We start from the raw sequence: 10,986 nt of genomic DNA, 5'->3' as shown, positions 1-10,986 counted from the left end.
GGGGGGGGGGGGAGCTGCAAAATGAACTGACTACCGTGAATACATGTCCTGAACATGCACCTGAAATTTGCATTTAACAGGCTCTAGGTGTAAATGAAGAACCAGACCTTTTTGTCAATTTGACGGTTTAGGTCTTCAAGTCTGCTTTCAAAAATGCCAATCAATACCTAAATAGAAAATACATTATTGTTAATGAGGTCTGTTTTATTAAGCCAGCGTGGGGTTTTATTGGTAAACATAAAGGGCCATGGCTTGAAGTGGTCTAATGAGCTGGAGTAACCATCAGAGATTAACAAACTCTTGATTGATGAGCAAACAATACATCTGACAGTATAAACAACGTGTTTCCAGATGTAGCAGTGGTGCCTTTGAGTTTAAGAACATAGCCACTGCAATTGGGCATTTCTATAACTAAACCCTGTCTGATGTACTGTGACAAGTGAGGAGACCCAGTGTGACACAAGTGTGTGTTGAAGTGATGCTAGACATGGCGATGGGAGTGTGTATATATGACTTTTGTTCTCTTACCCTTATAGGATAATGGTGCTTTCTGATCATCCCGTAGGAAAAGGAAACATCTGTTATGTTGGTCGTGCTTTTTATGAATATACAATAAATATATATATTTTTATACACCAAGAGACTTGTTATGTTACTTCTTTACATCGAGGATAGTTTGGTTGCATGTTTCCCCAGGTCACACCTGTCACCTGATGTCAAATATAAGGTTGTGGACTGATGGTCACACTGATCATTTCAGACGTACGGTTTGCAGAGGTGGTGAGAACGAAGATCATTCTGATCTGATTACATTTTCAGGTCTTTGGAGTACTTGGATGTGTCAAATTCAAGGCTTTAAATTCTTCGTGCTGGCATAGGCTTACAGGCTTGGAGGTTTCATGTAAACAAACAAAGGTTGTTTACATACAGCATTACCAAAAACCTACAACCTGCATTGTTTATATTCATGAGACACTTTAAAGTGCTGTGTAAAACAAATAACTTGATGACCCAGTTTAACAATTGGATGGTTTCCCAAAACCGATACTGGAGTGTCCCTGCTGATAGGGAAGTGTCCATCTGCAGCTAATACAGCTGATACTGGCTGAAAACATGAGCGTGCATGTGATAAGTTTCATTTACTGTAAAAAGACTGAGTTTAGCTAACGTAGACCATTGAAATGTGTGCCATTTTTGTACAGAGAGGTAAAAATCCCCTAAGTGGGTCACTGCTGCTCATCCAAAATAACTCATTTGTAGTTGGCTCAGTATGGTAGTGCCTCCTATATTTTTGCTACTGTGAACATTTTGCCCCTCTATCCTGAAAGAGGGATCCTCCTCTTCCCTCTTCCATTATTTTCCCTGTTAAACTGGTTTTTGAGGGAGTTTTCCTGATCTGAACTACAGGTCTAAGGATGGAGGTCGTATGCTGTACAGACTGTGAAACTTCTTGTGGCAGACTTTGTGATATTCAGCTCTATAAACAGGATTAACTTGGCTTCTCACAGCAATATAATTTAAATGTAGTTGACACAGTAAAATAACTGCATTTCATTAGTCAGAAGTACAAATTTGAGATGTCAAGCATTAATCAGTCTTGTCAACTCACACTGAACACAAGATTTGAGGAGATGGTTATGTTCACAGCCACATCAAACACATACAGCAGTACGAACAGTTAAAATGTGGAAAGAACAAAAAAACTGGGTCACGACTGTTCATAGAAATTTATTATTTATTATTATTAATAATTTGTTGGCTCAGTGTGTTAGTGATGCATTTTATATTTTTGCTATGGGTTCAAGATGAGTGATCTGCCCTCCCAGTCTGAAACCATAAATAAATAGCTAGAGGAATTGATGTTAAATGTTTAAGAAATGTAAAAATTGTTAGGCAAGATGTTTTTCTTTCTTCTTTTAAAACATATTTAACATGTTTATATTTAAGCGACACACAACCTCCATATATCAGAAATTCAGATTGGTTTTCTGAATGTTAAATGAGTTAATGTTTAACGGGCTACTTTAAAGATACGTCTTAAGTCCGGGTCTAAAGCGCCATGTGGTTCTGTTCAGAGTCCTAATCTAGACAGATGCCGATTTCTGGTGTATTAAAAGAACACAAGGACTTTACATAATTGAAAGACTGGAGGCTGTTATAATTAAATAGATATGATTTATAGTGTGTAGGTGTAGTCGGCGGTTGTACCGAAGTACCAACAGCATGAGCTAAAGTGAATAAATCGGGGTATAGCTTTATTAATGTGCTTTGTACTGTACTAGAACAAAACCAACGATCACAAAGGTTGAAATCCACGCTTCCCTTTCTCCTCAGAAATTGAATTTAAGATTTTCGACACCACTTGAAGGCAGCACCAACGTGACCGCCCGGCAGCCAATCCGAGTGAGGATTTTTTCAAGACGACCAATCAGCGTTAAATACGTCGTACGAAAGCAAGTGAGTGAAACGGCCCGCCCTGACGTTGTTCATTGAAGAAGAAGGACGGTCTCAGCAAACCGTCCTCGCAAGAAATTCGATCATGTCGACTAAACTGACCAAGCTTTTCGTTGGAGGACTGAACGTGGAGACCACATCCGATGGCGTCCGCAAGTATTTCGAACAGTATGGCACCCTCGACGACTGCGTTGTGGTCATGAACCCTCATCTCGGACGGTCCCGCTGTTTCGGCTTTATCACCTACTCGACGCCGGAGGAGGCCGACGCAGCAATGGCGGCTAACCCACATGTCGTCGAAGGCCACGACGTGGAGCTGAAGCGGGCCATAGCACGGGAGGATGCCAACAACCCGGAAATCCTCTCCAATGTGAAGAAAATCTTCGTCGGCGGTGTGAAAGACCACATCGAGGCGGACAACCTGACCGAGTACTTCTCCCAGTTCGGCGTGGTGGAGAAGGCCGAGATCATCTCTGACAAGCAGACGGGCAGAAAGAGAGGCTTCGGCTTTGTCTTCTTCGAGGACACCGACTCCGCCACTAAAGCGGTGCTGACCAAATACCACACCATCAACGGAAACAAGGTGGAGGTGAAGAAAGCGATGACCAAGCAGGAGATGTCCACCGGCGGCCGGGGAGGAAGAGGTCGAGGAAGAGGGATGAACAACTATGGCGGCGGAAGAGGAGGTGGCAGCTACGGAGGAGGCTACGGCGGCAATTACGGAGGAGGCTACGGCTATGGCGGGGGATACAACGGCGGCGGCGGCGGAGGAGGAGGAGGAGGCTACGGGGGATACGGTGGGGGGTACGACGAGTACGACAGCCAGATGGGGGGTGGGTACAGTAATGGTGACTTTGGGGACGGCTACGGAGAGCAGCACTCAAATTATGGTGCAGTGAAGGGGGGCAACTATTCCTACAGGAGCGGGGCTCCTTACAACAGAGGAGGAGGAGCGGCGGCGGCGGCGGCGGCTACGGCAGGGGTGGAGGATTCAGCGGTGGCTATTAGTCGCTCCCTACAGGTTTTGAGATGTTCATGGGGAAAATTCGGATTACAACGAACTTGAATTTACACACACACAAACACACACAAACACAAACACACACAAACACACAACACAAGCCCAGTTGGGGTGAGGGGTCAGTTCAAGGGAGCAGTGCCCATCACCCACTAAGAATGAATGAGACTGTCCTCTGGATCCTGGCTCCCCCCCACCCGGACCCCATCTGTCCTCTTACTCCACACATTATGTACTTTACTACTAAGAATGGTGAATTATTGAATTGTACTTTTGTTATGTTGGGGAAAGACTTTCTTTGAACCATTTGTAAAGCCGTAATCAATGTCGGTCACTGCTTCTCGACTCAATTGAGTTTGTTTGTCTTGCAAACCAGCCAGATGTGTCTGTTATTTTTGCATCATGAACTCAGGGTTTTAAGTAAAGTTGGTGGCAGTGTCGGGCAGCATGGGACTCGATTGCTTGAGTTTATTGATCTTAAAACACACGTGACAAAGTATTTTTGGGGGGGGAGAAATGTCACGGACTGTTTGTCAGTTGTAAATTAACGTTTTTTCCACCTTTCCCGTCCCATTACAAGCTTTTGTTTAGATTAAAACCGTTTGAAATACATGTGTTCAGTTCACCCCTATGTTTATTCTGCTTTTATTAAAGTTTTTAATGTTTTGAAAATCTATCTAATCTCGCAGTCTTAATTCAGGTGGTGTGTGTGTTACATGTCATCTACCCTTTTTCTTTTAAAATGCATGTTACAACCGTATAAATCCAGTTCGTGAAGCTACCACCAGGAGGGAGTATTGCCTGTAAATTCCTGCATTTCCAGTTCATCGGCCATTTTATACCGGGAAAGATTTACTTGGTAGAAGAAGCTGATTGTGTGAAGGCAGTGCGTTTTAGCTGACCTGGTCCTCTGCTTGCACTGAAATGATCGGAGAACAATTTATATGGAGATCTTTAATACAACGAACCAATAATCAAACACTACTGTCACTGTTGTGTCCATGTGGATGCAGAAGACAGTGGATTAGTGTTTTTAATTTATTTTTAAGGTATGCAATAGATGTTTGTAAGATTACAGATTATGCAGCAGCATTTTGTGAACTGGTTTCAGTTTACATTTTAATGTTCACCTTAGTAACATGCCACAGGACACCGGTTTGTGCAAGGACATTTGTTTACCTTCATAAATGCAAATGAAACCAGTTGGTTGTAATATAATACTTCACTTTAACTCCTTATGGACTCATCAGATATGTGTCATCTTTCCTAATCTCAGGTCAAATCTTTTCTGCCGTTGTTGGGATGTTGAACTGCAGCCCATGAATAAAATGAAGGTCTGCATATAGTCATGAATACACCATGTTTTAAGGGATATACATTTTATTGGTGCTTTATGTGACTGTGTGGAGAACACTGGCAGAGAGGGGACAAACGTGAGTTCTCACTCTGACCCTGTTTCTGGGTATGAAAACGTCCAGAGTCCAGGCTCTTCTCTGAACCTTTCTGATAGCAAACGGAGGCTTTTGCAAATAACTTGTATAACTTAACTATACTCTTTGACTTGAGTACATATTACTACATAAGTTGTGGGTGTTATGACTTTAAAAAAAAAAGGATTTCTGTGCAGCATGTCATCACACTCCCAGACTTATATTGTCTGATTTATGTTAAACTTCTCATATAAAGGCATGAAGACAACATACTCTACTCTATACACTGTCAATGCTTGTACTTTGTGTTAATGTAACAAAAAGGCCAAATTATCCAATATGTATCCAAATTTAGACCCCACTTTGTCTCCAGCTGCTTTGTTCTTGCCCTGATGAACTTTTGAAGCTGGGTCTTAACATCTCAGCTGTGCTTGAACAACCAAACAGAATCACATAATTTAACAAGCATTTTCAGTATAAAACCAGAGAAATGTGCCTTGTCTATGAATGTTTACAGCGCTGTTGTATTTGTCTCATCGTCATGATTAAATCCTAGATCCACTTCTCATATCAAGTGGTTGAAAGTCATGTTTGTGAAACAATTAACTGTTGACATGAGTGGAAATTAATCAACAACTACTTTGCTAATCAACTGTCAATTAAGTAATTTCTCCAAACAAAAATACAAAACATTTACTGCTTCCAGCTTCTTTACTGTGATGTTTTTCTGTGTTAAATCCCTGTAACCTGAATATCTTTGGGTTTGGGGCTGATAGTCACACAAAACCAGACATTTGAAGGCATCATTAAATAATCAGCCAATTAATTGATTCTTAAAATAACCATTAGTTGCTGCCATGTTTTATTTAAAACAAGATAAAAACAAGTTTACAATAAAAGGAAAATATGATATACATTTAAGGAAAATGTATATGTTTCCATGATCCCTGGTTTAAAGAACTGAACAAAAAGTGTCTTAACTTAACAGCGTCCCTTATAAACAGGAATTTAACAAATTGTGAACGGTGAATGATTTTTATGTGCAGGAGTGATTTCTTTGTTTTTATACTGTAACCCCTATATGATTTATTATTTAACATGTCAAACGCGTTGTTGTAGCCTGTTTCTTTCTTGTTTTCTACAAACGTATTAAACTTGTAGCAGATCATTGTCACTCCAATAAACACGACCAGTCATAAACCACATGTGTCTGTACGCTGTTCAGTCCACGGAGCGGTGGTCCCTCCCGCTCAGAGACGATCTGTGCTCGGCGGTGCTGTCTGACTCCGGGAGGATGGACGGTGTGTCGCTGGGGTGAGTTGCTCTGAGCGCCGGGGATTATTGAGTAAAGCTGTGATTCACGCTGCTTCTGCATCTGTTGGATAACATTTTAGCCCACATGATCCAGCGGCCATAAACCCAAACACAGCCAGAGCCGGAGCTTTCTGCCAGCACACGAACTCAAGCGAGCCTTGTTGATCAGTTAGCTCCGATACGTTAGCATCGTCGGCTGCCAGCTGATGCAGTGAAGTTGCTAACCAAACTCCCAAGTTAAACATGTAGACAGCTGGGAACTGTGGTCCAGTGGTTGCGTACAGACAGTGGCGAGTGTAGACTGGCTCCCAGAGGTGTTTCCCACCCCGCAGTGATTTAAAACAGGTAACAGGAGCTGTCAGGAGCTCATGTTAGCGGTGAAGTTCAATCATTAGCCATGCTAAGAGCTAGCCAGCCTGCTAACTTGACGCTCAGCAAACTCAAAACAAATCTCGTTTTCTGTGGAGCTCTTTTTGATATGTGGACAAAAAGAGACGAGCTTTGTGTAGACGGCGAGAGTCATGGACGAACACTGGTTCTTTAAAATGTTGTGTGGTGAAATAATAGTTATCCGGTGCCTCTTTGTAAGTGCTGCATCATTATTTCTTCAAAGTGTTTGTTGAGTAGTGTGCGGACAAGACACGGGTCATTGTGACAGTCCAGATAACTGCAGTACTGTACATGCTCGGCGGGTACACTCAAACATTAAACACTGGTAAACACTGGTAAACACTGGTAAACAGTGCACAAACAAGCAAATGTCCTGTTACATCACTAATGGCTGAGGTCCCATTTATGTCCTGCCACCTGCTCTCAGGTAAGTGCAGGTCACCACTGGATAAAAGGTACATTTAAATGTATAATTCACATGTTGTCTGAGGTATTCTCTCAGTGTCTCCTGTGTGGGCAGGCTGGTTTACTAAACATTAGGTAACAGGACATATTTATGTTTGTCTTCTTTTCTTTGTGTACCTGTCTTATAATGCTGCTAATATTCTGCATTATCCTGAATAAATTCCACTAATAAATGTATCCTAGCCAGTAAACATTTTCTCTGTCATCATAATTATATATCATGTATCATAATGCAGAAACACACCAGTGAGTGATGGTTCCTCATCACCATGAACACGACGACTGGAGTTTATTTTGACTCAGTCTCACTTACACCATTCTGTAGCTGTAAAAACTCACCATTGTACCGACTGTGCATTAATCTATGGCTGACAATAGTCTACTGCTGACTAACGTCATGGCCGATAGCCCGGTTTGCTTTATCAGGTCAGTATCAGTGCAGATACCAATGATGATGCAGTATATTGGCTAAGTGCATCTCCAATAACAATATATATTGTGATATAAAATTCGGTTGAAACACTCTTAATAGATAAAATGTGAATATGTATATTTTTGGTTTATCCTGTGAAATCAAATATTGCCTTAAATCAGTTCTGCTCATTGGTGTGCAACATTTCACAGACTGGCGACAACTAGAGGTATTAAAGTGATAAATATGTAATATACAGTGAACATATGTTTGGGCAATATATCAATACACAGAACTGTATATGATGTAATATATGTGCATCATGACAAACTTTCATGTACTCTCACCACACCTCTTTTTATTTATTAGCTCTTTGAGAAAGTGCTTGAGTAGTTGATGCTTTATGTGCAGATGTCAGACATTCAGTAAGTAGAGGTGAAACAATTCATAGACAGAAAACTAATTTGCTATAATAAAATGCCCCAGATTCACTGGTTTCCCCTTGCCAAATATGAATATTTGCATATCGAACAGTTTACTTGAGAAGAAGCCACACTAGATATTTTACACTATACAAAATCCTGACTCTAGTCCATAGTGTGCAGCAGCATCTGGGTTCCATGACAACCAAAGCAGATTACCGTAAAGAATCGAGGATTAGTTAACGAGGATGGGTCAGTGCCGTCATGCAAGCATTCAAAAATGGCACCAGAGACAAACCCTCGTGTGTTTGAACTGGACATACAGAGACACACTGCATATTTACTAAACTACATTTTCTGTGGTACAGCACAACTTTGACAACGGTGGCAGGTACATTTAAAGAACTACCACAGTTATCCAGCATAGTGTCCCTGTCCCATCCTCTTTTCATAACCTTAGAGATGAACCAGAAAGTAACCCGTCTAACTGTTGGGTCACCGTCTATCTCCAATGATCCAGACACTGCCTCTCATGTCTTACCAGTCTGGTGGCCACACCGGCCTCACCACGTCCAAACTGTGCCACGGATTCAGAGGAGGACACGGTGAATGGAGGGATGCACACCTTCAACCAGACGCACATGAGGAAGGCTTTCCAGCTGATGAACGAGCTGAGGAGGTTTGTTGCTGGCAGCGTTGTTTGCTACAGTTAGTGTTTTCTCTTAAACCGCTGGAAGACGACATGTGATGGTAAAAAAGAAATCTGCGAAGAAGACAGGTTATGATTAGTATGCCACTCTTGTGTGACAGTGATATTTACACTTGGTACACCAACTGCATCAAATCCATATATCCCTGAGGATCTTTAAAGTAAAACCTTGGAGATTAACACCTTCAGTGGCACCTTTGCTGGCAGCCGTCCTGTCCATTCTTGGCTTTAAAGACGTTCCCCTTTCCTGGCTCCTCCATGCATATTTATTTTACACACAGCCGTTATCACACTTGAATAAATAAGATATAAATGATGACCTTTCTCTCTCTGTTACACCTCATACTTCAGTAAAAAGATGCTGTGTGACGTCCAGCTGGTGGCGGGCAGCGTCGAAGTGCCAGCTCACAGGGTGGTCCTGGCGTCTTGCAGCCCCTACTTCTGTGCCATGTTCACAGGTACACACACACACACGCTGTCGTTTGCTTGGCGTCATATCTTTATGTGTGTGTGTGTGCTGGTGTGCGCTTAACTGTTTGTGTGTGTTTGTAGGGGATATGAGCGAGAGCAAGGCCCATCAGGTGGAGATCAGAGAGGTGGACGGACAGACGCTGAGAAAACTGGTCGACTACATCTACACGGCAGAGATAGAGGTCACAGAGGACAACGTCCAGGTGAGAGTGTGTGTGTGTGTGTGTGTGTTAGAGAGTGTTCATGAGGAGGGAGAGCGAGGAGGAAGGGAGTGAAAAACTGTTTTCCTGTTATTACTTCGTGTTTTTTCTTTTCTTCTTTGTCCTGTTATGGTGGGGTTTGCCTTGTTTTCAACTCTGGTTTTTCTTTAAAAACATTGAGGTCATATATTAGCAGCAGTAACATGGTGTGTATACATTGTATATCTCAAGGCTTTTTTTGTCTGTCGTGTCCATCAGCCCTTCCTCTACTCTCTTAAAGAAGTCAATATGTGCCCAAAACACTAGCTCAGTTCATGTTTGACACTATTTTTCACAGTTGTACAGTTTGGATAATTAAATCAAAGTAGCGCTGCTGCTGCCTGCTAAAACATCTGTGCTCACAGCATTAGTCATGTAGTTATAAAGCCTGTCTCGTAGCTGTTGTCTTGACCTTTTTCTGAGTGCGGCCCTTTATTTTGAGCAAAAGTCAGAGTAACAACATAACAAGCTTAACAAGCCGCCCTTTTCCTTCCTTGATTATCAATGTGGAGTGACCTTTTGAGTAACACTATACAACTGAAATAAGATCACAGTTAGTTTGTGAAAGCAGATATCCTTCACTTTGTCAGAGCACCTTTAAAAGCAGACTTCTGTTTCAGTGAATTCCAGATATGTGTTATTTTTTTAGCCAACAAAGGGAAAGAAGACTTATCTGTGACAAAATTAGCAAAACAACAACAACCAGAAAGTTGATAAAACAGTTGTTTTTATTTACCTTTTCCTGATTTTTAATGTGTCAGTGTTTCTGCATGTCAGAAGGGACATTGTTCATTAAGGCCTGACTGCTCTAACTCTGTGGTTTGAATTTCAGACTGTCCAGTATGAACCTGCCTGAGGAGCAGATGTTTATTACAAGAAGTGTAAGAGCTGGTAATGGCTACGAGCTGTGCTTTGCTGTGAAAGCACCAGATTGAGGCTTTGTTTATCTCAGTGGCATTAACCGTTGGTAGCTGCATGGCTCTGGTGCGGGGTTGAATAAATGCAGCGGGATCAAGCTGCAGGCAGGATACTTCCTCTGATTATTAGCACAGGAAGTGTGCATGGAGAGAGGCAGGAAATCCTCCCACTGTTAGCAGCGTGCCTGTCTGATTGGCTCACTTTTGAATGTGTGATGTTTGTGTGTGTGTTTTGACTATTCGGTTATACTCAGTAAAAGATTGCTTTTACTCTGAACTTCTTTAAACTGTGTGTTTTCACTGTACAGTATGTGTGCTGCCCTCAGTCCTGTGTCTGTGTGTTTTGGGGTGTCACAGCTGCTGTCTGCAGAGTTTTGGGCCTGATGCTCCCCTTTCAGAGACATAAGGCCTGAGGGCAGCAGTACACAGAAAACAGAGGAGACGGTAACAATACACACTGAGGATGAGTGAGTGTGTAGACAGAGAGGTGTCGAGACTGTCTCACTGACCTAGTTGAGTTTGTGTGCAGGGGCGCAGCCAAGCATGTCTTTGTTAGCATTGTGCTTTTAGCAGTAGCAGCTCTCTCACAGAGAAATTAAGGATGTCCTGTTGTCCCGGGGATAATGAACAATAGCACCTGGGGCACAAAGATATGGTGGGACAGTAGCAAAATGTATCAATCCAAATTAAATTACAATGTGTCATGGAATATATATATATATAAATAAATATATAAATAAATAAA

The 10,986-nt window shown here is 42.0% G+C and overlaps 1 protein-coding gene and 1 pseudogene across 4 annotated transcripts in view; both read left to right on the top strand.

Annotated features, from left to right (window-relative positions):
- The first annotated feature begins 2,455 nt into the window (after positions 1-2,455).
- On the top strand, positions 2,456-4,148 carry LOC118333490 (annotated as a pseudogene).
- A 1,988-nt stretch (positions 4,149-6,136) lies between these two features.
- klhl3 (kelch-like family member 3) overlaps positions 6,137-10,986 on the top strand; it is a 16,901-nt gene continuing 12,051 nt past the window's right edge. Inside the window, exons 1-4 of one of the 4 annotated variants that reach the window (XM_035669151.1) lie at positions 6,137-6,216; positions 8,450-8,584; positions 8,966-9,072; positions 9,167-9,288. In XM_035669151.1, the coding sequence (XP_035525044.1) occupies positions 6,197-6,216; positions 8,450-8,584; positions 8,966-9,072; positions 9,167-9,288 (384 nt within the window). In that variant the 5' untranslated portion in view covers positions 6,137-6,196. Of the gene's footprint in view, positions 6,217-8,425; positions 8,585-8,965; positions 9,073-9,164; positions 9,289-10,156; positions 10,216-10,986 lie in introns of those variants that run through there. The other 3 variants (XM_035669150.1, XM_035669152.1, XM_035669153.1) reach the window with 3 other exon arrangements.

This window comes from Morone saxatilis, unplaced genomic scaffold, assembly GCF_004916995.1.
Source record: "Morone saxatilis isolate NCDOM2014 unplaced genomic scaffold, NCSU_SB_2.0 Contig22, whole genome shotgun sequence".
Classification (NCBI taxonomy): domain Eukaryota; kingdom Metazoa; phylum Chordata; class Actinopteri; family Moronidae; genus Morone; species Morone saxatilis.
Note: the sequence above shows the minus strand (reverse complement) of the source record. Positions and strands in the feature narration are given on the sequence as shown.